Raw genomic sequence first — 27,209 nt, 5'->3', positions numbered from 1 at the left:
TAGCAGGCTGTCGATGGTACAAATTCTTTTATGAAGAAGTCGACATACGTACCCAGTGGTTCTAAAATTGAACCACAGGCTGAGACAATTGGTCTGCTTGGGGGTTTTTCCATGTTTTTATGCACCTTGGGGTGGGTATATATAACCGGTAGGTGCGGGCTTTTAACATTAAGAAAGATATATTCCTTTTTACTCAGATATCCCTTGGCACAAAAAAAAGGTATTTCATTTTAGGTTCTCTGGGCACTTTGCCACTGCTGATCAGTGCCAAAATGCAAGAGCTCCCCATGTAAATTGTAATTATTAATTATGTATTTGATTTACTGCTAAGTCTCTAGTAAAGTGGTTTGTGTGTGCCTAGGGCCTGTAAATCAAATGCTACTAGCGGGTCTGCAGCACTGATTGTGCCACCCAGACCATTGGCCTTTCCAATTTGTCTCAGACCTGCCACTGCAGTGTCTGCATGCACAGTTCTTAATTGCCATGTGGACCTGGCAAGTGCACCTACTTGCCAGGCCCTAACCTTCCCTTTTCTTACATGTAAGTCACCCCTAAGGTAGGCTCAAGGTGCCCCCATGGGCAGACTGCAATATTTGTTAAATGTAGGCCATGTACTGGTACATTTTACATGTCCTGATAGTGAAATTCTGTGTATTGCGTTTTTCACTATTGCAAGGACTAGCTCTCCAATAGGCTAACATTTAACAAGTGTAACTTTCAATTGGGACCACCTGGAGAATTGGAGTTTGGGCTCTCTGAACTCAGAATTGAATAACACACCTTTTAGTAGAAGTGGTTTTTAAATCATGTATTTGAAAATGCCACTTTTAGAAAGTGGGCATTTTCTTGTTTAAGCTTCCAGTGTGCCGCTGCCTGCTTGTGGATTCACAATCTGGTTTTAGACTGACAGGGGCTGTTTGCGCATTCACTCCAGATACTCACACAAAGAGAGCTGAGGTATGCCCTGCATATGCTGAAGGGCCAACCTGGGCTAGAGTGGAGGGAGGGGTTGTCACTGATACCTGAATAGCCTGTGGCTGCTCTGCACAATGCTGTCTCTATCTTCTGTAGTGAAACTGGACCAGGGAGGACATAACTGGTTTTCCTGAGTGAGAGACACTATCTGAACAAAGACTTCAAAGGGAAAATGAGTACAAGTATTAGACGTATAACCCCAGAACTTTATATTACTTCTGGACTGAGAGGTACCCCTGCGAAGAAGAAGAGCTGGAGAGCTGTGAGTTGGAGACTGCCCCTTTGCTGTGTGTTGCTTTGCTGAGTTGTGTGCTTGCCTCCTGTTCTCAGGAACACAAAGACTTCACATACAGTTTTCTTGAACACCACCATTGGAAGTGCTGACCTGCCTGGGGGAGGCCTATTCCTGTGCTCCAGAAAAGTGTGAGGAACTGAAGAAATCTACAAAATCGATGCTCCGCTCTTCTTGCGGCTGACTTGTCCGATGTAGCACCGCTGTGGGGAACAAATTCCTGATGCTCCGCCCTGTGCGGCTGAAGAAACCGATGCAACGCCTCAAACCCAGCACCTTTTTCCACCACAAAATCAAGAGCATCTACGACAACTTCGACAAAGACAACCAACACACTAAACCCTCACCAACCACCCCTGACACCCTGAAGCCAACGATTGACAACTGGGCAACCCTCACCACCGAAAACACTCAGTAGACGATGAGTCAATCCATTTCAGGGCCCCCACGGACCCCTGCCTCCACCACATTTTTAACAGAGCCGCTAACACCATTGCACACATGCTCTGCCACACCATCAACTGCTCCCTGGAAACCGCCTTGTTCCCCGATGACTGGAAACACGCCAAGATCAACCCCTTCCTTAAGAAACCCTCTGCGGACCCCACCGACCTCAAAAACTACAGACCCATCTCCCTGCTCCCATTCTCAGCGTAAGTCATTGTGAAAGCCATCAACAGCCAACTAGCTACATTCATCGAAGAGCACATTATCCTCGACTCCTCCCAATCCGGCTTCAGAAAAACCTACAGTACGGAAACCGCCCACCTTGCCGCAACAGACGATATCTGCACCCTACTGGACAAAGGAGAAACAGCATCCCTCATCCTCCTCGACCTCTCTACGTCATTCAATACAGTCTCTCACTGCACCCTAATACACAGACTCCACGATGCAGGGATCCAAGACAAGGGCCTCTACTGGATTCACTCCTTCCTCTCTGGCAGAACGCAGCGGGTCAGACTCCCCCCTTTCCTCTCAGACCCTACACCTACCACCAGAGGAGTCCCCCAGGAGTCCTCCCTCAGCCCTACGCTCTTCAACGTCTACATGGCTCAGCTCGCCCCATTGTCAGAACCTATGGACTCACAATTGTGTCATACGCAGACGACACCCAACTCATCCCCTCCCTATCCTACGAACCCAACTCCGCCAGACACAACTTTCAAGAAGGCATGGAAGCCATCGCCAAGTGGATGAAAAACAACTTCCTACAACTAAACACCAACAAAACGGAAGTACTCCTCATGGGCCCAAACCCCAATGCCTTGAACGACACCTGGTGGCCCCCCGCCCTCGGAAGCCCGCCCGCCCACCCCCACGGACCACTCACACAAACTGGGAATCATCCTGGACTCAGAGCTCAAAATGGAACTCTGTCTTGCCCTCCTGCTTCCACACCCTCTGCCACCTACGTAAGACCTTCAAATGGATCCCCCTCAAACACAAAAAGACCATCACTCTTGCCCTGGTCACCAGCAGACTCGACTACGGCAACGCACTCTACGCTGGAATAAACAAAAACCTCCCCCGCAAGCTACAGAACATCCAAAACACCACTGCAAGACTGGTCCTCAACCTGCCAAGACACTGCCACATCTCCCAGCACCTGCGTACACTCCACTGGCTCCCCATTGAAGCTAGAGTCACCTTTAAGATGCTAATCCACGCTCACAAGGCCCTTCACGTCACCGGACCAGCATGCCTGAACAGCCGACTCACATTCTACGCACCCCAAAGGACTCTACGATCAGCACACTCTCCTACACCGTGGTCCCCCGCGCCAGAAAGATCATGTCGGGAGGCTGTTCCTTCTCCTTCCTCGCGGCCAGAGCCTGGAACGACCTTCCGCTCCACCTCAGACAGACAACATCGCCCCCCATCTTCGCAAGAAACTTCAACACCTGGTCCTTAGACAGTACTCCTCCTTGATGGATTGAAACCTGCGACCCCCCCCTCCCAGTGCCTTGAGACTCTCACGGGTGAGTAGTCGCACTTAACAAACATCTGATTGATTGATTGAACGCCTGCCCACAGCCCAAGAAACCGCCGCACACCAACTCCAATGCAGGCCCCGCTGTGCTGCTAAAATAATCGACTCATCACCGATCAGCAACTATGGAAATCAACGCACTTGGATTTTCTCAAGCATCGCACCCACAGAATAGCCTGGATAGTCAACACATCACTACCCTCTACAGTCCAGAATTGACGCATCACTTCTCCTGCGTGCAGCAGAACTGTTGCATGCTGTGGTGTCTGTAAAGTGAGTCACAACACACTTAGGAGATAATCGAGTAGATCCCACCATTTGTAAAAGTTGTGCACTTGCATTTGTATGATTTACATCTAGTTTTTATGTCCATCTTTTTTCCCAAGCATGGAGTGTTCGGAGGGCCACACCTACTCCTTTCTGGGGAATTTAGGACTGCCTACATTCTGCACTTAGAGTAGAACTGCTTGAATTCAAGCGATTTGCGTCTGCCCGCTTGATTACTTAAAATGAATATTTTAACAATGAGAAGGTTGCCATTAAAGAACATGGCACGAAAAGAGACTGCCCATATTGTTTGTATGGGAGTGAAAAAAAAACGAAAATTAGGTTTAGCTGATTTAATTTTTAGGAAAACAAGTAAATCATCCTGTTACATTTTTTGTTGAAACAGAACATCATTAATCGAATTCTCTTAGGAAGCGAGTGCCAGAGACGTTCTTGCACACACTGCTTCTGGTTGCACCAAAGGTATGATATTGACATGGATCCATGTAAAAAACACTGTTGAGTAGGAGAAAAAGCACAGGATGCATCCAGTACTCACTGCTATCACAGGAATGAATGGTCCATCGCCAAGAGTGCAGAAGAGGTCTCATCACAAGCAGCGCCAGTAGGATGCTAAAACTAACCTTCATTTTGACACGATAAAAAAAGATGATAGCTCAGTGGATTGAGACCCTGCTGCAGAGCTCTGCGGGTACCTGCCACAAATACAGGGAAGCCCTAATATTCACTTAATCAACTCTGAGGAATGAAAAGATGCTGTTCTTGTCACTGTCCAGTGCAATATGCTGTCATCTTTGGATAACTTCCACAAATGAAACGGTGTTCCATTTTCTTACCTTGAGCTCGGTCTTCACACACCTCTATCCCCTACACCCTTTCTGTAGATCTTCCTCCATTTAAAATTCTCTAATGGGCTTTTTTCTAAAAAGTATCTGCCTGGAATTCCAAACGTATTTTAGTAATTTGGGATCTTAAACATATTTCTTCCTTGCACCAATCTGACAGAGAAATCTAGTTAGTCTGAACGATTTCCAAACAACTGAGTCAGCGGAGTTCTGGAAAATAACTAAATACTGTACTTTCCCCTCCTCATTGGACTATCAGTGGGAATGTTTCTATTTTAGTCCCTCCTACCGACAAGTCGTGCAACATAATTCATTGGTAGAAACCAAAGCGTCAGTTTTGTCTTAGATTTGTAACACATTTCAAGGGAATGCAGACAAAGGAGGAGTCAATTAAAATGCAATGAATGCCTAAGCTTCGTCCAGTTTGGTTTTTCTGGCTGTTCCAGCTATTAAAACACTGGGATGTTGAAAACTCCACTGAAGACAATGTTGAACGACAGTGCTATATTCTATGTAGATTTGTGTTAATACGCGCGCGGGATGCTGCTGCTTAGTTTCTCATAGCAGTTACTTTGATGTCTTAGAAGCCAGAGATGGTTAATCATGGTGCTCCTATAACACAGTGCTGTACGCTGACTTGCCTCAAGACATTTTTGGCCTCTAGGGGTAAGTGTGCAGGGGATCAGAAAAGCTGGAGTTCATTTTACAAGGAGGGATGGTCACTCCATGACTAGGCTTCCCATCGCTTCTGCCTGCAGCCCTTCTCCTTCGGAATACATGATACTAAAGGAGCAAGGAGAGGATAGGGGCTGCCAGGTAACACTATGCTGTGTGGAACTGCTGGGAGGAAGAGCGGCTACTAAGGCAAAATCCACAGCAGCCCCTGCAATACACCCCCTTTCTTCCAATCCAATATGCTCTGCCGCCAGTTAGCACAAAGCTACCACTGCTGCTGTGTGTCTGCTTTAGTGCAGGTGAACCTGGCTGCTCCCACCAGGTATGGTAGGCCCCAACCTGGTCTCTGACATACTCAGTATGCAGCAGGACTGGTCAGAAAGGACTAACTGCGACCCACCTTCTTCATAAGGATGCCCATTATCTTTGCGAAGATTCTGTGGTCCACACTGGGCAGCGAGACTGGTCTCCAATTCTTGAGGTCTTCTCTTTCTCTCTTCTTTCAGTTTAAAAAAAAAGTGTATAATGCTGTCCCATAGGAACTACGGCATACTACCCTTTTATAGCCATTTCCCAGTATACCTCTTGCAGGTCTGGTCTGATTAGGCTGCATTCGAAGGTCATCTCTTCAGTGGGTCTTGGCTCACTTGGAGGCCATCCCTGTTAAGTACAGGTCATACAGTGTTAAGGATGTATTGAGGCCCTGTATCTCCTCTGTCTGGGATACTCTCAGGAAACTGCATCTCTTGTCTCTCTCAGACGACTTTGTTGAATAGAGTTCATCATAAAAGTTGGCATCGGCTCTCATGATTTCCTACTTCCCATTGAGTCCTGAAGCTCCACTAATGTGGTGTGGGCCGAGTGAAGTTTCTTAAAAAAACAACAATTTACATCTCTAATCCTTCTCAAAGTTCTCGGTTGTGGTTCTTAACCTGTCCTTCACCCATTCCCACTATATTTCAGTACGGTGAAAAGCTTCTTCATTTTACTCCACTCTACATACACAACTCTAAGGTCTGCCCTCACTCTTTATTTCTCAGCAGCATACAGTTCATCTTCCAGGAACATGGGCTTGGAAGAACTTCCCTGTGAAATCGCCCTAAAAAATGATTGCTCTGTGGATGTTATGTTATGGAGAACTTATTGAGCGCACGTATACCAATAGGTCTCTAGCACTAAGGTAGTGGCGGCAGCAAATAGCAACAAAGTTAGCCATAGACTTGTTTAAAGAGCCAGGTGTTTAGGAGTTTCCTAAATCCCACATAATTGGCTGTTAGGGGGATGAGAGTTCCAGGTGTGGGGAGCAATTGCTGAAATCCTAACCCCTAACCTAACCGATTTTGAGCTAATTGCAACTGCTGTTTAGGCCAATAGAGAGTCCCAGATACAGCGTGTACGCGTTGTCCATCCTGGACATCACTAAGGCAATGATTGTTTGGATGCCAGCTTTCACCATGAAGTATCTTCTAATTTTCCATATTCTGCGGAGTTGGAGAAAGCATTAGGAAGTCACTGCTCTTATCTGATGTTTCAAGGAAAGATCCTCGTCAACAAGGATCCCAAGACTTTTCATAGCGTTCTCGGGCGCATGGGGAGATCCCATCTCAGAGGGCCAGAAGGAGGGATTCCATTGATGAAGCTTGCTCTTTGTTACAACACTTTCCATTTTGTCGGATTTTAACTTCAACTGGTGACTATTCATCCGATACCGAATATATTGCATAGTATTTTGAAGTAATTCATTTGTTTCCATGGTTTTGTCAATGGTGAAATTAGCTGCATATCGTCGGCATAGTTGTATATTTTGAACTTCCGCTCATGAAGGGAAAGAAACAGTGGGCGGATATAAAGATTAAGCACATGAGGGTATTGGGAGGGTCCTAGGGGTATTTCACAATTTAATTGGATCTTGGCTGAGTAAAAAGGGGAGAGATGGACTGATTGAAACTGGCCTTTAATAGGAAAAAGGACTTCCAGTTGAGGGCAGGAACCTGAAAACCTGCGGTGCTGACACCATCGAAATGGCATGATTGACTGTGTCAAAGGATGCTGAATGGTCTAATAGGGTTAGTGCCTTTGTGGTACAGTTATCCACCCTTTTCCTCATGTGGTCCGTTACAGAGAAAATAACAATCTCTGTGGAGAGGGTAGGGCGAAAGCCAGCCTGATGGGGGGTCGAGAAAGACACCTCCAAAAAGGAGCACAAATGTTGAGTAACATGGGTCTCTAATAGTTTTGCTATATAAGGAAGTAGTGAGCTCGGTCTATAGTTTTTCAATATCGCAGGGTCATCCCCAGGTTTTTTTAGGACAGGGAGCACAGCAGCCTCCTTAAAGGAATCAGGGAACTTGCCCTGGCTAAGGGATAGATTGAGAAGAGAAATAGCTATGTCAGGAAGACAGAAAAAATAGTTTCTTGTACACGCCAAAGACAAATATTATTCGGGGAACCAGATTTGACTTTGTCCATCAACTCAGAAAGGCGCTCTTTAAAAATAACAGTAAAGGAAGGCGGCGAGTGTCATGGGTGGACACCCGGGAGCCCCAAACAAACTTAAATCCAAGAAGGTTAATAAAAGTCAACCCGTGGATGCATGGAGCAATAGAGGAGACTCCATGAGTAGTTCCTTGAAATCACCCCCATACTCTCAATGCTGCCCCGTTGGGAGGCCTCAACTACTACCTCTGCCAGAAGACTGGGCATTGCATCCATCCCTACAGAGTCTGCTCTAGTGTGGCCATCTGCCTCAATCGCCTTCCATCGGAATGGTCAAGGAGGTCACAAGCTGCACTCTGAGGACCTTGAGCATCTCAAGCCTGTATTTCATCTCTGAGGGGCATACACACTGATGAGCGCCAATGACTCTCCTGACTACGAGCTGTCCACAACCAGAACTCTGCTGTTTACCTGCACTCTAGCCCTCTCAGCTACGAAAGGCTTCCCCCTGATCAGAATGGTGACTCTTGAGGACTTGCAGTCGTTACTTCAAAACCACTGACCTTCAAATTGGCTGTACAATTGGGGGTATTAAATCACACATTCCTGCAGAATGCAGATATCTCGGTTCCGGGCTCTGAGGAACCATAGCATGTCAACATATCTGAACTGGTCCTTTACACTCCTACAACGTTAACAAGGATACAACACTTACTTTAACATTAGCTGTCAATATTTGGGTTCTAGTTACTCGAGAAGCGAGGGTGATACTTTACCAGGTGGCAAGGGCCACCTGCGGGTCCGCTTTTCCATCTTCTTCCTATTCTTGTGTATTCTCAATTAGAATTTCTGTTCGGGCCTCTCGTACAACTGCCAAAATAAGCACCCTCTTCCCATCCAGCCTGCTGTAATTAGGAGATTAACATTACCAGGACCTGAGCTTCACCAGGGCCTGAGCATCATTTGGGCGATAGCATCACCGGGGGATAAGCATCACAAGAGATGACGTCATTAGTGCTTGGGCATTGCTAGGGCCTGAGCCTCATTTGGGCATGAGCATAATTTGGGCATGACCCTTACCAGGGGATAAGCATCACAAGGGATGAGCGTCATTAGGGCTTGAGCATAATTTGGGTATGAGCACCAACAGGGGATAAGCATCATTTGGGCATGAGCACCACCAAGGGATGAGCGTCACCAGTGGATGAGAATCGTCTGCACTATCAGTGTCCACTCTGCAGATTTAGGAGCCTCCAGAAAGGTAGGGGACATTTAATTATCATATGCTCAATTGTTGTGTGTTGTTTCTAGGTATTGCGATTAGCCTGGTACACGTCTGGGATAGTTTTGGGAGCGGCTAACAGGCACCAATTGGGAATGTAGTTTATAGTTTGCTGTGAGAAACCTCTGGCACGTGTACAGCAAGCCTCAGGAAATGTCAAACATCCCAATCAGACATTTGGAACAGGAAATGCAATAAGACAAAAAACAGGAGCTGTAGAATACAAACCCTCCGTTTTTAGCTTGTATTTGACTAACTGAACATAAGATGTACAACTTTAAAATTCAGAATGACCAACTCAGATTTTTATCCATATGAAGTCGATTTGGTATTATTGTATTGCATTGCATGATATGAACTACACTTTTTATTAACGCTTCGCGGCAAAAAGAAAATACAGTAGTAAGGGATGCATATATTGAAACTGAATATAAACATTTCCTTCGAAAATACACATGTATGTAAAGAGAACGGCAACCTGACAGATGGCAGAACGAATCACATTCAGAGCAACGATGCACGGCATTCATGTTTTTAACAGATTTTGAGGTACAGTTCCCAGTTCCTCAAATAGCGTTCAAGGGTTCTATGGACGAACGCAGACACGTACAACGTCATACGCAGACACGTATAGCGTCATACGCAACGTCGTGCACAAGCATTCTACTCATGTATACCTGTAGCACCATGGGGACCAAAACAACACGGTAAAGCCCCTTCAGCACAGTATTTCTTGTTACCCCTTAAGCGCCATTCTCAAACAAGAGTATTTATGTAGAGTTAATTCAGTCAGGGCAGAGGAGACAAAGCATATACTGCTCGCGTCTTCGAGCAATAATCACTTCTTACATCTGAGCTGCACTTCGCGATAAACAGCTTTCCCGCCCGTTTACAAAGTAATACAATCTGTGTACCGTTTAATTCATCTATAGATGCAGCCTCTTCTCCATCTTGATGCGTTACTACAATGCTCATTTAATGGCACCAGGTTATATACAGTCAGAAGTGACACTGTACAGGAACAGGGTTTCAATTGTACAGCTCGATGCATTATAGAATTACTATTGCGTGGCATCATGTCAAAGCATTTATAAACGTAGCCTCTGATTCATCTGCGTTAATTTACTACCATGCTCATAAAATGATACCAGAGAATATACAATCAGCAGTGACACCGTATTCAGCAACCGAGGTTCACTCTTACAGCACATTGCATTGTAGAACTACATGCCAGGGTTCATGGCAATTCAATGAACCGTGCTGAAGGTCTAGATGACAGTGGGTTGTGAAATAAGCACCTAGACGGGAGTACGGTCTCCTAGACAACACTGAGTGATCTGATAACATGAAACACAGCGACGGCTCCTCTGCTAAGGTGAAGGAGCGTCGCCCCACTGCTCTAAACAGCAGTGCAGAGGAAAAAAGAAATGATAACAGGACGTTATTATCATGGGGCTTGCAGCCAGGTTAGGGCAGGGCTTGGCTTGAGTGACGTCAGTGGGAGGAGGAGTGGTTGCTTCACCATAAGTGCGCATGGCAGTTTAACCGGCAGTCTTGACCGGTCAAACTGTCATGCACACTCAGCATGTTCTCCACCGGCTGTATAGCACAGCCTTGGTGGAGAATATGCTCAAACTCCCACTACCTGCCAGAGCGCGGAACAACGGCACTCAGACCAATCACTACGCTGATGTCATGCTGGTGACAGCAGTGTCGCGATTGGCTAAGGGAGCCTGGGTGCTGCAGAGAGCTAGGAGAACAGAGGAGAGGTTGCGGCTGGCGACCAGCAGGTATGTCTTTTTTTTTTTTTTTTTTTTACCCTCGCCCGCCACCGTTACCTATCAGCCACCACTGATTAAACATTTGATCAGCATATTGCTTTTGCTTGCCTGTATAAAGCAATGTTGCCATACTTCATCGAACCAAGGGGCATCATTTTGATTAAATCCATAATCTGGTCAAATCTGAACAAAAATACATGTACACAACCACAAGTAGTCTGGCCCATTAGACATCTGAGATTTTCTCTGTGAGATCTGTTTGGCTGTAATAGAATTTTGAGCATGCCTGTTGCACCCCTGTATATTGATGATTCGATATAGCGCTCTGAAGTGACCCCAAGTCACCCTTTGCGCTTTCTAAGATAATCAAGTAAATAAATGTGTGCACAAAGCCATACCTCCATTTTCTGGGTCATGATAGTTTGGGTCCAAGCCACGATCCAGCATCTTGGTGACTTTATCCACTGCCCTGTGTTCAATGTAATCAAATAATTTCCTCAGGTTGCCCTGCAAAAAAAGCAACATCCTGATTGAGGACTGTCATGGACGGCCAGTAGCAAGAAAATGCAAACTCTGAAAAGAACATCACACACAATATTACATTTTAGACCAGCGCTGATTGCATCATCAAGGAATTCTCTCAAAATTTCATGAGCCAGTTACCAAGTTAGCTGGTAGACATCCCAAGCATGTAAACATTCTTCAAAAGAGCTCTGATAATCAGTCTGAAGTTTATAAAAGAATATAGAATCCTGTCCTTTCCCCAGGTAACCATTGAACCAGGCACACCCTACGGTCACATTTGTGGTGACCTCAAACTGGGACTGCCTATCTTGACCTTAGCTGGGTCATGGGGGTGGCCATGCAAGGCTTGTTCTCAGAGCCTTCGTGATACATTTGCCCTAATTGCAGTAGCTTAACGATTTTATATGTAGCCCTCACTGAAGGGCAGACCAGCTTCATCCCTCGTGCTCAAAGCGCGCTCACATCTGCTCTTACTACCTAAATACCCAGTTTAAATGGGACCATGTAAGGCTGAATGTACATAGTTCTGAAGTTTATGACTGGTCAAAAGACCAGGCAGCATTACAGCAGGTTGGGCCCTATGCAACTGTAATTCTGACCATGTTGTTAGACAGTAATATAGCAAGTATGTTGTGGTTACATCTACATACGAATTTACCCATTGTTTTATGCTACCCATTCTCCGCTTCCATGATTCCCATTTCAATTATGGCTGTAGGTTCTAACAATTAAAGACTGATGCCATTGGCCTTCTTCAACGTCTTCATGGACCTCTGTTGAGCCACACTCATTGGAGGAGTGTTTCTTAAAAGAGCTCTAACAAAGCCCCAGATAGAATTCAACCTTTTCTTTGGAATAATCAATTTTTTCCCCTGAGTATAAATCTGGCCTCTTTTAGGATCTGACTCTACTGGTGTGAGTACTGTAACCTATTAGTGTGAGTACTGTAACTGACTTGCCGTTCATGGCTATTACGCAGCTGCACCATGTATAATAATGCGGCCTGGCCTCAATTTTCACTACAGGTTAAGACCAGCAACTCCTTGGGTACCTGATGATGGATGGCACTTCATCTCTCTGGTGGTGGAGGCTTCCACCTTCCTCATGTGTGCAGCTACCACTAAAAGGTGCACCATTCACAGGCCTGGAGGAAGTCATGTCCAGGGAGAGAGGCATGGCTAGGGGGTCACAAGCAGGAAATCAATGGTGGCAGTTTCCACTCGCCTTTTCTATTGAGTAAAAGGTTCACAGTGTGTAGTCGAGAACTCAGAAAATGAGAAGTGAGGGACAAAAATATGGCTTAATAAGTTGGTAAATTGGTTTTCAATGTGGGCTTGGGGGTGGCTTGGCATGAAGATCTGAAGCCACCGAAGTCATCTGCGGCGTTCCTCAAGGCTCCTCGCTCAGTCCAACCCTCTTCAACGTCTACATGAGCCCTCTCGCAGACATCGCACGCCAGCACAACCTCAACATCATCTCCTACGCCGACGACACCCAGCTGATCCTCTCCCTCACCAACGACCCCGCCACCGCCAGAGCCAACCTCCACGAAGGGATGAAAGAGGTAGCCGAATGGATGCAGAACAGTCGCCTGAAACTGAACTCGGACAAGATGGAAGTCCTCATCCTGGGATTCTCACCCTCCGCCTGGGACGACTCCTGGTGGCCCCCCGCCTTAGGCAGCGCACCCAAACCAACAGACCACGCACGCAACCTAGGCTTCATCCTGGACTCCTCCCTCTCCATGACCAGACAAGTCAACGCCGTCTCCTCGTCGTGCTTCAACATCCTGCGCATGCTACGTAAGATCTTCCGGTGGATCCCCACCGAGACCAGGAAGACGGTCACCCAGGCCCTCGTCACCAGCCGTCTGGACTACGGAAACTCCCTCTACGCAGGAACCACCGCCAAACTCCAGAAGAGACTTCAGCGGATCCAGAACGCCTCTGCACGACTCATCCTGGACATCCCCCGTCGCAGCCACATCTCCGAACACCTGAGAGACCTGCACTGGCTCCCGGTCAACAAGAGAATCACCTTCCGTCTCCTCACCCACGCTCACAAAACCCTACACAACCAAGGACCAGGATACCTCAACAGCCGCCTCAACTTCTACACACCCAAACGCCAGCTTCGATCGACCGGCCACGCCCTCGCTGCCGTCCCCCGAATCCGAAGAGCCACCACAGGGGGACAGTCCTTCTCCTACCTCGCCGCCAAGACATGGAACTCCCTCCCGACCCACCTCCGCCTGACCCAGGACCACCTCGCCTTCAGAAAGCAGCTCAAGACCTGGCTGTTCGAGCAGTAGCGGATCCCCCTCCCCTAGCGCCTTGAGACCCTCCGGGTGAGTAGTGCGCTATATAAATGCTTTGATTGATTGATTGATTGATTGCTGTCTGCAACTGTTATTTACTTGGCGCTACCGCGGGGATTCTCACGTCACAAGGTCTTCAGTTCCTGGGGGGCTTGTGGTTGGGCTCAATCGATCGAACCTCCCCTTGTAGCATGGAGTTACTGTACGAAGTCTGAATTTTCCACAATACAAAGAACTAGTCTCAAACTGTAGCATTATAATGTATGTTAAAAACAGTATCTTTCACTTTAAGGGACACAGTTTGTGCTAAAAAAAGGTTTCACATTTAAAAATGTAAATGTACGGATTGAACTCTGCGGTTCCTTGCAGGCCTCCATCCCTGCATTTGCTGCCAATCACAGGGAGTCGCAAACAGCCGTTGCCTGTGCAGATAAGAGCGGTGGGGTAGTGGGGACAGGTTGGGGGGGATTCATCAAACCATCACAAGGGAAAATTAATTCATATTTAATTTTCCCTCGTGGTTGTCTTTTGGATCCCCCCACAACCTGGGCCCACCGCCCCCCGATCTTACCTGCACAGGCCATGTCTGGTCGCCAACTGAGACCTACCTAATTAATATTTATTAGGCAGTTTGTTTTACAACCCCCTGTGAATAGACAGCCCATTAGGATAAAGGTAGCATCACAAAGAACATTTGTATTACCTGATGGTGTGCATTTGAGCATCTCTGCTTTGTGAACGGGAACAGAACCTCAATCCTTAGATCTCGACATCCAGGAAAATCTACAAGCAGGTTTGAACCTTTCAAAATTGGAGCAAGACTTGTGTCTAGAAGACACGCTTGTCAAACACACAGGGCCAGTACTACAGTTATGTACTCTTACATGCTATTATGATTCAGCCCTGAACTATCTAACAATTAGAACAGTACAAACAGAGCATAGTCCTTTCCATTTGCACTGAAAGTATATGAGTAGTCCTTGAATATTCCCATTGTATTCCGATTTAAAAATTTTTGTAGCCAAGACATTTAAGAGTACATAATAGAGTACGACAGAACTTTACTTACTCCAAAGTGCCTCATATATTTCAAAATAAGAAAAGTTATGCATCGGGATACATGACGTAAGGCAATTTCCCTCCAACTCCATTTCACCCTTTTATTCAGAAAGCCCTCCAGTCAGATTAAAAGCATTAGGCTAATATATGGAACCCAATTTACAAAGTACTACCTTTGAGATACTCCTGGAATACAGGACTAATTCAGGAGTACTCCAAGAGGAAGTCAAACAAGTGCTTAATTTGTAAAACTTGTGCCGGTGGCCAAAGCAGTGTTCAAAAGCTCATGGCCGCGGCTATTAAATATTGTGCGTTGAATGCCAGGGCTACGCACTCTGGAATCCACCTCATGCCTCTTTAATCCACTTCCAGACATTCTCCCCCGCCCCCCCCCCCCCCCCCACACCCCCTCATCTCTCAGGTTTCTCCTCCCATTGAGATGGGATTTCCATCCTTCTCTTTCTGTCCCCTTTGAGTGTTTTCTGTTTTTCCATCTCTTGCTCTCAGGGAATGTCTGCAGTGCTGGTCCCCAAAATTGAGGGCCAGTGGACCCCATCGGCTCAAATTAGGGACAGGCAACTCCTTACTGCAAAAGGCTTGTAAATTAGGTTCTTTATTTATAAAGGGACTTAAGAAAGTCTCTTTCCAGTGTTAATTCCTCAGTTCTCCTGATTTTGCATGAAAGCAACTTCAACGCAAGAGTGGGGTGGTCCATCTTGCAGTCAACATAACAAAATAAATAACAGAGCCATAAATAGAAGGAAAGGTATTTAAATTGACCTCTGATTCTTAAGGTTTATTGAGGCAAACCTCAAGTGCGTAGAATGAAATATTAATTCAGAGGCAAAGTGTGCCTGAAAACTTAAGTCTTGCAAACAAAATGCTCCTGCAGTCACAGCTCATTGTGCCAAAACACACAAAACACCATGCTCCATGGTTCTTGGAAACATTCTTTTTCGCATGGATGCTCCAGAGAAGGCAAAAAAATGTTTTTTAATAACATCCAAGATATCTGCGCCAAGAGGCAGGCCTGGAATGCGCTCAGCGCTACAAAGCGTGAAGCAACTCTATAATGAGAGAATGGAGAAAGTAGAAGCAGCTGCATAAAGAAATGGGGACGACAGTTACGGCTATCCATGCTTGGAAGGCAGCTAATGTCTCTTCACTGCCCTTAATGCCCACAAGCTGCTGTTCCTTCATTGCTCTTTCAACTCCTGGTCTCAGGCACCAGTGAGCAGAAGCCAGGAGCAGAAAATACACTATACACTAAGCTCACAATGCAGTGCATTCTGAAGTAGTGTTTTTTTGGGTGCAAACCCTCTGCTCTTGTCCTCATCACCCAGATGGCTTGTGCAAAGCCATGACGGACAGCAGCAAACTGCATATTTAGATGGACCAGAGCCACAACATACATGCATAGTTTCTATTTGTTGCCCACCTCAGCTATAATTTTGTGCCATGTAATGGCACAAAATATTTCCAGATTTCGATCATCCACAGCACGTGGGAGCTCACCCCGGGTAAAATGTTGGCTGTATAACATTGGCCCATGCATATTGTCAAAAACCAGGAAATGATATAGATCATCTCTGATAGAATGACAAGTATGTCCTAATGGCGATGTTGACATATTGTTTGCATCATGTTGACCTTTATACTGACATAGCATAATGTGGTACTTCATAGAATGATGGGGCCACCCTTGAGAGAAGGCGGACCATGGGATAATAATAGTATTTCTTGTCATATTTTGGGCATCAATAACATAATGGTGCCCACTTAGGGCTTGCAAAGTCACATAAATGTCATAATATTTGTGTAATTAGAAATGCTGCGTCCTATTGCTGAGCGAGGGGACACTTTGGCACAGCATCAAGAGGCAACCACCCAGGCCACCTGCTGGATGCTGGAGGAAGTTGCTGCTGCTGTGAATCCCCGAGGAGAGCCTTCATAATTTGAAGCCATGAGCAGAGAACCAAGGCCACAAACGAAGGTCAAAGGACGACCCCGGAAAAAAACAGATAGCTTAGAGTTAACGGGTTCCATGAGTGGCCAGGGAAGTGGCCAGAGCGCTTGTGCATGCTTGAGTCTATTTCCTAAGGGGTAACACAGGCACGATCCCAGGAGGAGGACATCTTGCTGGGGTACGCCTGCTTGCTCTGGACTGTTGAGGTACTGGGTGGTTAGAACCTGGGGTAGCCATGCAGGAAGGAGTCAAGACCAGGGTCAGAGTTGTGACCTGAGATTATTGCAGCTTTAGTGGAGCTTGCGGTCTGAGGAAAAGGCCCATTCTCCTCAGTCTTGCCAGGGACACCAAGGAGAACCAAAAGCAAGTGGCACTGTCGGTTGCCTGCCTTTTGTTTTCTAATGCTTTCTAGTACTTACCACCCTTCTGCTCCCAGATGATGTCAAGTACGTCTCTTCAGTGGGTGTGTCGGGTCTTGCCTGCCTCCTGCAATCCCCCGACTATACTTAGCAGAATCAGTTTTGCTTCATCAGGAGCTGGGCTGCTATGTTTGCAAGTGTTTTCAAACTTTTATGGTTAAACAGGACCCACCAGACTGCATTCAGGCTCAGCCTTGGTTGATAATTGGCTGATATTGAATGAAAAGGATTTTTAATCAGTTTTCTGGTTTTTGGTCCTTTAACATTTCGGCTTTTTGAGTTAATATACTTCAACAATAGGTACTTAGTTCGCCTGGCTGTTCTACTTGTTTTAATTAAATACACAACAATCTTATCAAATGAACTCTTTGGAAACAATAAGGCAATGAATGTCCTTGTCTATGGCTGCCATTCATTCTAAATAAGGATCCTGGAGGTAGCTCAAGTCTTATGGCATCATTTCACCACCGTTTGGTTGTATTATACGGCTACATCGTTCGCAGTAATTCGTATCATCAATATTGAGAATAAACTTTGGTGAGTAATTCATCTTGAGCATCCCGGCTATACTGAACAGTTTGAAGTGGATCCTTGAATGCTATCTTTTTATTCAATACGTCCGTATGTTTTAAAAAAAAATTTAAACAATGAATGATGATACTGTCACCCAAGCAAAACCTTGTTTTAACTTATTTCATTCCACTGGGGAGACTGTTGAATTCAGCATAGTCAATCTGAACAATTAATGACATCTTATAAACACAGTGTTTAACTTTTTTCTAAGGTAACAATTGGATATTTTGGTGGCTTTCATGATGAAGGCACATGGGTCGCCGAAACGCACTTCGAGACTCAATTCCATCAAAATATATTAGGATTTAAGCCACTCATGCTGAGATAAAAAATATATATATATGAATTGTTATGTATATGTATGGAAAATAGTCTTTTCATCCCCCCCCTCCCAATTTTTCCATTCTGACCCTTTGAATTTGGTTATGTTTTGACGAATAATAATTGAAATAGACATATTTTTTAAACCGGATTGCTATTGTATATTTTTTGTTTTCATTAATTTTTGTATCCAATTTAATTATTACATTGTGATTGCTCTTTTCTATAATCTGTTTGGCTTAGCCGTTATGTGTATGTATATATATATATACTGCTGGATTGTAGAGAACTTGGATAGATCTCCGCTGGCGGAACTTGCCCTCAATCCCAAACCGCTGTCCCAAATCGCGACCCGGCAGGATACCGAGCTGCGTTCTCTACAATCCAGCAGTATGATTCGTGCACCCATCCAGGGTTTGAAAAGGACACTACAGTTCCCAGAATGCTCTCGGGCATGGAAAATTTAAAGAACTGTCAGCGGACTACACGCACTTCCTTTGCCACGCCTCTGAGGAAGAAGACTATGCTTCGAAACGCGTCAGGCGGATGGCAATCTAGGGCTGCAAGGATGCAGCTAGCGGGACTCTGCCCATACCCAATAAAGGTTTTACCTTCACAGCTGTTGTCGGAGTGCTACTTGCCAGGTGGGCACTTTGGAGCGAACATATATATATATATATATATATATATATATATATGTACGAAAATTCGTCACCAGCCAAGGCAGCCGCCTCAGCCCACCACTCCAACGCTGACGAAAGAACGGACCCAAAATTGAGTGCTTTAACCTTGGTGTTTTATTTCAGCAAGCCTGCCGCCGCCATAACGCGTTTCGCCTTTACAGCTTGATCACATGGCCAGTTGCTAACAGCCAATGCCTTCCATTTAAAGTGCAAGTGCGCGCGCAATTCTTACAAAAGTTTCAGCAACATAGAAAAAATACTACATTTCCAAGTGCTAACAAGTGTATGTCAAAATTATAAACATACTTTGTTAAAAGTACAAGTGGCTTAATATATAAAATATAAATATATATTTACACTTTAAAAACCACAAAAAGTTTTTTGAATAACTGTATGAATACAATTACATCATATCGTGAACATGGACCCACAGGATTTTAACCATGGATTCATAAGGATTTGTTGTTCACTATTTTGCTCACTCCCCAAATGTACAAGGCACTCGGCAAAAGAAATAAAGCCCCAGTGGGCACAACCTTTTTCCGTAAGATAGCACTACAACGTTACACATTGCATTCTGACATTGGCACAAAATATAGTGTTAAGTGAATAAAATTTCCTAAAGTGCTCGTGCTTGTGCTCAACCAATATCTGAAAAAGAAATCAAAACTTATTCTACAGAAACACATGTTGTGTTCAACCCATGGTTATTCCCCATAGGCTAATCCTCCTCCTATTTGAAAGAAGCTCTTAACACAGACCGTGAGGAGGCGTCAGATGGTAAAATACAGTAACAACAGTGTTATTATTTAAAAAAAACAAGTACCAAGCGGCAAACTCTGCAAATCACAGTGAATAAATGAATCGTCCTGAAATAGTTATGGCGCTGAGATTTTACTATGTAATTACTCTCATCACTTCATAGACAAGTGTAAAGATCTTCCGTCGCATTAAGACCCTGTGGCTGCTTACTATCTAGTTCCAGGATGTAACGGGTTTCAAGCAGGCGTAGTTTCGCCTCTCGATCACCCCCTCTTTTCATGGGCCAAACTGCATCAATAACAAAGTAGGACAGATGCATAGGGTTGGAGTTATGCTGTTGTTCAAAGTGCCTTGCAACAGGGTAGGCCTGATCTTTGTTGGAGATAGCTCTAATGTGCTGAAGTACACGTTTGTGGACCGGCAGGCGGGTACTCCCCACGTACCTGAGACCACATGTGCACTCCAGCACATAAACCGCATAATCTGTCCTACACGTAAGGCGTTTAGTGATACTCCTCGGGGTACTGGAGAATGGGACAACATAGTTGGATTTGTTGATCCCATATTTGCATGCCTTACACTGTATGCATTTTTTGAACCCCCCTCCCAAAGCCTTCCACGTTGAAGACATCTGTGGTTCTAAGGCATTCTGGACTAAGGCATTAGCCATAGATTTGGATTTCCTGAAGGTTAGGAGTGGCTTTTTCGATACCTTGTTCCCTTGTATATATATAACATTGGTTGTGGTATAGAATCAAGATTGCCAATTGCTGTGTTTTTTTACTGTTTGACTGCGGTTAAGCCTTTTGTCAACCACTCTACATTTGATCCTAATGCTACAGCATCTTAGACATGCCAGCCTTACATACAACTTACCATCCCATGTTGGTTTTCACGTTGGTCATTCTGTACAGCAAACGCAGGCCCCATTAAATACCCAAGAAAATTGTATCAAAAGATGGACACCCTGTAGATCTGATTAAAAAGCTGCAGTGCATCTACACAGAATAAGACGAAATCCTCAGAGGTAGCATCAAGTTCTAAGAATTTTTATTGTCAGGCACTGTAACTGGTAATCACCCTAGACCTCTGAAAACCAGGGAGGGGGTGGGTCCTCACTCCCTGCCTACAAGGAACCACTAGGTCTGTTAAGCTAAATTTGCCAGGGCACTGTTTTATGATGGGGTTGTGTGTCCAGTCAGCCATCTAGCCAGATACTCTTTTTTTTAAAACCTGTAAATTCAGGACGAAAAAGGAGGACATTCGTACCAGCTCTTCAAGAGGTTTCTAGCCTAAAACGTATCAGTGCACATTGCATATTATTGGTGATGTTTGTTAAAATTGATCATTTAGAAGTCACACAAATTTGTTTTTATTCATTAAAGCATGTCCTTAAGTGATAAAGAAACGGAACTTTGCAATATGAGGGTATTTGGTTTGCAAAGGTCCCGATTGCATCCTAATGAGCTCAATGTTAACAAGCTATCCATTTTCATGGTGAAGCAGGCTGAGCCTCCCTGAGGATAAATCAGAATATTCAGAAGACTCTGAAGAGGAGTTCAATGATAAAGAAAAAACACATTTTTACTTGTGTATCAAATACCACGTATGGCAATAATGCAGCGAGCCCTCAAATAAAAGCATCCAGATTGAAACTCCTGCTGGTGGACTGGCCCCAGCCAATAGCGATCCATAAGCCCTCGTCTCTTAGTTTGGAATGTCCATGCGTTAATTTCAATTGATAAGTTCAATGTTAGGAGACAGTGCAAATAGATGGGTTCTTTTATTACCACAATAGATCTGGCTTCCAACGAATGCTCTCATCCATGAGTATAATGGCTCTTCTAATAATGTAGTCTCCAAAGGCAAGTGCTGACCATCCTTGGGCCTGTTGACTTTGGGGGTATTACTACTACTCAAAACTTAGATCATCACTTGATAAAATAAAGATCAATGTGCACATCTTCAATTTTTATTATTGCAGGAGTCCTGAATCTCAAATTGCCCCTGTGAATATTAGATGATGTTATTCTTGACATGCTCATGATTCCTGGGATTCCAGAATCTGCTGTTTCAATAGACTGTTATGTGGATAAGGCAGAATAGTGGTTGTATATTAGTGTAAACTGTCAATTTTCGAATGATAGTCTTGCCAGATATACCTTTAAACTAGCCAACAGCCTCCTTCAATTTATTAACATAGGATGAGAATTCATCTTATTGAGTCTACCTTTGAAGTTTTTAAAAATGTAAATTTGAACTAATGGTATGGGAGCCACTGGGGAAAACCTTTTGTGTGGTATGAGTAAGTTATTTAGTGCATCCCAGAGTGTTTTAAAGAGAACACAAAAGGCCAGATTAAAATATGTTAAAATACAGAAACCTGGCAAAGATGGTTTTATGCCATCTGTCCGGAAGCTAGAAAGAGCTTTACCACTATTTGGTGGAGTCCAAAAAATTGGTGAATGTGCCTCTCTTCTCCAGTCTTTGGAACAGTCTAAAAATAAGCACAGGAAAATTAACTACTGGGAGGAGATGCAGTCCTCTCTTGAAGTGAGCAACGCAAGCAAGTTTTGGTCACTAGTTAATAGAGAATCTACTGTCGCTCCTGTCATGTCTGAGACTGTTATACCAGAAGACACTTGGAAGAATTTTTTTCTGGAGCTCTAAAATCTAATTCTTAAATAACTAATTTCCTGGCAGATGGCATTATCATCCCAGTTGTGGACTTTTAAAATTATTGGAGTTTGGCCAACGTATGAAAAATAGTTGTATATCTACAAGCATCTCAGGCACTTGGCCACGATGCCCCCCCCCCCCCCCCCAATCTTTGTAAAACGTACTCTAGTTAGTGGGTCTCATTTTTTAAGTCCCTTTTTCAAATGGTCAACCGTTATGGAGTAATTTCTGACTCATAGTGTGTGAGTTTATATTTATATTTATATTGTTTCAGTTGTAGTGCGCATGGTTACACCAACAGTGTGTCCCTGCGCTGAGACATGGTCAGAAGAGAGACTATGGTTGCTGAGTATGTTATATTATATTTTACCCTCAGTATTGGAGAATAGCCAGGTCTTCAGCTGTTTACGGAATACTTTATCATTGGGTTTCAGCCTTAAAGCGATTGGAAGTGTATTCCAAGTTTTGGCTGCCAGGTATCTGAAAGAGCGGGCTCCTGTGCGGGCTTTGAAGATTCTAGGTATTTTTACCAATGCTAAGTCCGCGGACCTAAGGTGAAGTCCGGGAACGTATTTAGTCAGAAGAGGTGGCAGGTATTTAGGACCTTTCTGTGAGAGGATGCGGTGGCAGTAGCACATTGCCTTGAACTTGGCTCTTTTTTCCACTGGAAGCCAGTGTAGGATATCCATGGTCCTTCTAGTGTTTGTTCTCCTAGGGATACTGAGAACCAAACGTGCTGCAGCATTTTGCACGCGCTGTAGTTTGGCTAGGCTTTTTTTTTAGGCCCCTAGGTACAGTACATTTCCATAGTCCAATTGAGATGTAATGACTGCATGAACTATGGACTTTCTTGCTTTGGCTGGAAGTAGCTCAATGACTTTCCTAAGGGTTTTTATAATGCCGTAGCATTTCCCGGTTACCTTCTGTATTTGGTTATCGAAGGATAGTTTGTGATCTAACCATATGCCCAGGTTTTTTACCTCCGGCTTAGGGAGGGGAACTTCCGGCCACCAAGCAGATGACCAAATGGTAGGTGTCTTTCCCACCACTAATACCTCCGTTTTATCACCGTTTAGTCAGAGGCAGTGGTTTGACATTCAGTCAGCTACTTCCTTAAGACAGTTACCAAAGCAGGCGGCCGCCTGACTTTTGGTTTGGGATAACTTTACAATTAGTTGCTTGTCATCCGCATAGGATACTATTGACACCTCATGCTTCTCCACACATTTGGCCAGTGCCCCACATATAGATTGAAGAGTGTGGGGCTCAGGATTGATCCCTGTGGGACTCCCTGGGGCAGAGGATAGCTCTCGGACATGTGCGTTTTTTGGGTCACTTGGAAGCTTCGTTCGTCCAGGAATGAGATCAGCCATTTCAGGGCTGTATTTCTAATGCCGCAAGATTCAGTCTCTGAAGTAGTTTTGGGTGTGAGACGGTATCAAACGGCGCGCTGAGGTCTAGTAGGATCAGCGCGGCTGTTTGACCTTCGTCTAAGAGTTGTCTCAGAGCCTCAGTTGCCTTTAGTAGAGCTGATTCTGTTGAGTGTGCCATTCTGAAGCCTGACTGTGATGGGTGTAATAGGTCATTAGTGTTTATGTGATCAACTAGTTGTTTGTTAGTAATTTTTTGGGCAATTTTTGCCACAAAAGGGAGTAGTGAAATCGGGCGCAAATTGTCCAGGCTGGTATAGTCAATAGTGGGTTTTTTCTTCAGTGGTCTAACAATGGCTTGCTTCCATTTCCTAGGGACCACGCCCGTTTTGAAGGAGTGTGTAATGAGTTCCTTGATGTAAGGTTGGATAATTTCCATCCCTTCCATGATTTTCTCAGGTCTTGCTGGGTCTCTTGGTGAACCAGATTTTATTCCTTTTATAATGGCTCCTAATTTCGTGCTTTCTGGTATTTCAAAGCTCTCTAAAGGGGTTTTAACTAATGTTACAGGTGTGTCCTCATGTTTGGTAGTCCCTAGCCGTGCCTCTGCCGGAAAGGTCTCGTATATTTTTGTTACTTTACTAGAAAATAATTCAGCTATCTCGTTACAGCTTTCTTTGGTGTCAGGAATATCAGCTGTTCTTTCTTTTTGAGTTTTAAGGGATTTTAAGATAGAGAACAGCTCTTTGTGTGAATTATTGGCAGTGTCTATTTTGTGTGTGTAGAATTCACATCTAACTTTCTTAATAAGTGCATGGTAGGCTTTTAGTTCTTTTTTGTACTCTTCCTTGGATTTTTTACAGTAGTCTTTCCTCCAGGTTCGTTCTGCCTTTTTTAGATGTTTTTCTAGCCTTTCTTAGTTCATCATTGTACCAAGGTGCTGTTGTTTTAGGTCTTTTAGGAATTCTTGTGCTCCAAGGTGCCACTTCATCAAGGGCCTCTGTAATCCAGACCTCTATCTGGTTATTAGTTATGTTAATATCCTGGTCCAGTATGGGTTTCTGTTTCATAAGTGTGTGTGAAAAAGAGGTTGAATTTAGCCCATTTTCTGGTGGTGATTGGTTTGGTGCATTCCTGTGCCTTCATTTTCTGAGAAGGTAGAGTGAAAGGGACTAGGTAGTGGTCAGACCACAGGATTGGCTGTGGTGTTCTCACTTCAATATCCGGGTAATTGGTAAATAGCGGGTTTAAAATGTGCCCCCCTTGATGAGTTGGTGATTCTACTTTCTGTGTAAGGTTTAATGCCAGAAGGTCATTGCGGATAGTGTTTCCTTCTTTATATTTGCCTCTGCAAATTGTATATTTAGGTCCCCCAATACAATAAATTTATTATATCTCAGTGCTGGGTGGAAAACCTTATCCCCCAAACTAGTCACAAATGTATTTGCTTACCCCGGTGGGCGGTAGATAAGGAACCCTGTAATGGTGTTGTCCTCTGTTATTGCTAGCGTGAAGAAGAGAGCCTCACAGCTCTCTAGGTCACTTTGTTGGACCTCACATCTTATCTTATCCTTATGGATTGTGGCAATCCCCCTCCTCTTTGGCCTATCCTGTCTTGTCTGACTAGGCCGTACCCGTTCTGGATGGCATCTATCACATCAGGTATAGAGGTGTCATTAAGCCATATTTCAGTCAGAAACAAGGCGTCTAGTTCGCTCTCCTCTAATAGGTCATGTATTTCATACTTATGTTTCGCCATGGATCTACAGTTAGTAGCGCCAGATGTATTTTTGGTTTGCCTGTGGGGTGTGCTTGACTGCTGAATGTGGTTTTGCAGTGTCTGCATGCTGTTTCCCCTGCGTCGAGCCACAATGTATGCCTGCAGTTAGCGTTACTCAGTTGGTTCAACTTTAATAGCGCCTCTTTGGTGTAATTTATCCGTATCAGAGGCTCCGCAGGACCAGGGTTTGTGGCCCCTGGCCCCGTCAGGTCGCTGACGGGCGCAGATGGACTTGTCTTTGTGCCCGCGCGCGCCAGCGGCGTGCCCGCTACGCGCATCCGCTGCGAGGTCGGGGGCACATGTGTTCAAATAGAGAGGAGGAGTGGAGGCGGAAATGGCGCCTCTGCCGCCTCGATCGGAAATGACCTGTTCTGCTCCGCCCTCCACACAAACGGCACACAGCCGGGGTGGACCGGGGCAGGCAGTCTAGAAAAGCGGTGAGTATATCCTCAACCGACCGTTTGTGCAAATCTATCTGTTCAAATAGGCAAGTGCAATTTTAGGCAATATTAAAAGCAAGTGTTTAAGACAGTTTTTAAAATCAACATGGGTCTTGGTAGCGCTCACCCAGTCGTCTCTCGTGAGTGTCTCAGCGCGACTGATCTTTCCACGGTCTAAGTAGGCAATCGGGCGGAAATGGCGCCTCTGCCGCCTCGACCGGAAATGACCTGTTCTGCTCCGCCCTCCACACAAACGGCACACAGCCGGGGTGGACCGGGGCACGCAGTCTAGAAAAGCGGTGAGTATATCCTCAACTGACCATTTGTGCAAAGCTATCTGTGCAAATAGGCAAGTGCAATTTTAGGCAATATTAAAAGCAAGTCTTTAAGACAGTTTTTTAAAATCAACATGGGTCTTGGTAGCGCTCACCCAGTCGTCTCTCGTGAGTGTCTCAGCGCGACTGATCTTTCCACGGTCTAAGTAGGCAATCGGGCGGAAATGGCGCCTCTGCCGCCTCGACCGGAAATGACCTGTTCTGCTCCGCCCTCCACACAAACGGCACACAGCCGGGGTGGACCGGGGCAAGCAGTCTAGAAAAGCGGTGAGTATATCCTCAACCGACCGTTTGTTCTTAAAACTGATTCTAAAAATTGTGATTGCTGGGTACCTTCCAATTATAGATTGATCACCTTGCTAAATGTTGCATCTAAAATATACGGATACACCCTTCTAAAATGCCTAACATGTTGGGCTAATAAAGAAAATGTAATACCCTTAGAACAAGGAGGTTTCATCCCAATCACTCCAGAATTGATCATAGGTTGGTCATGTGGTCATTAGAGAAAACAATAATGGAGTTTTTGTGGTAAGCTCTGTTTTGTTTACTTCCTAGTAGACTGTAGCATCCTCTGCAGAAAACTCCAGACCGTGAATATTCCTCCAGGACCCCTGTTTATGATCCAGAAGCTACATTTCCATTATTGGGTGCAGACTGATTTGAATGGGACTGTGATTTTGACTAGTAAGGTCACTATTGAAAACGGCTTATGGCAAGGCTGCCTTGCAGCCCCTCAGTTTAGTATAATATTGGCTGATTTTCGCGGTAGCATTCCTTTCAACTGAAAATCTTGCTTTGGTTGGCTTTCAAAGAAAGATAATAGTTTGGCGGGGGGACTATTATAAACAAAACAAATATATAATCAGTGTTGCTAAAACCATAACATTGATTTTCTTGATAAAGCAGACTAAATGTTAGTGGTATTTTAAGTACCAGTCCCCAGAGTAGGCGCATTCCTATAGATAGTTAGGTCTCAACATCAATTCTAGGTTGAATTTGACAACACATATCCCCTCATTAAGACACTCCTTACAGGGTACTTTTTACAGTCTAAGAAGATTTGATATTAGCTATGGAAGCTCTATGCTTGAAAAGCGTTTGAAAGCAGCTCATGGAAAACAAATAACACAAGTCCCATATCGAGCAGAACTTTTGCACTTGATAAGAGGTATGATAGGGCCCCCCTTCCTAGGAGGATTCTGTGTTGAAAGACTTGTTGCAAATTCTTCAAATATCATGATTGAGCCACCCATTTAGAATGCTGCTTCCAATCATGAAATGTACTTGCTAATGATTGAGCTGTCCAGTGTTTCTACCAGTTAGAGCACTACAGAACTAAGAACCTTGAAGGTAAAACTGTTAAGCTAAAGGCAGCTCTGGGTTCTCTGGCTCCAGTACTTGACTTTGTTC

General features: G+C 44.7%; 1 protein-coding gene across 1 annotated transcript in view; it reads right to left on the bottom strand.

Moving 5' to 3' along the window:
* LOC147729256 (SH3 and multiple ankyrin repeat domains protein 2-like) overlaps window positions 1–27,209 on the bottom strand; it is a 2,641,300-nt gene that overhangs the window by 1,442,147 nt on the left and 1,171,944 nt on the right. The window contains exon 8 of the mRNA XM_086959557.1: window positions 10,966–11,074. Within this exon, the coding sequence (XP_086815683.1) occupies window positions 10,966–11,074 (109 nt within the window). The remainder of the gene's footprint in view (window positions 1–10,965; window positions 11,075–27,209) is intronic.

The sequence above is a fragment of the Lissotriton vulgaris genome, chromosome 2_2, assembly GCF_964263255.1.
Source record: "Lissotriton vulgaris chromosome 2_2, aLisVul1.2, whole genome shotgun sequence".
Classification (NCBI taxonomy): domain Eukaryota; kingdom Metazoa; phylum Chordata; class Amphibia; order Caudata; family Salamandridae; genus Lissotriton; species Lissotriton vulgaris.
Note: the sequence above shows the minus strand (reverse complement) of the source record. Positions and strands in the feature narration are given on the sequence as shown.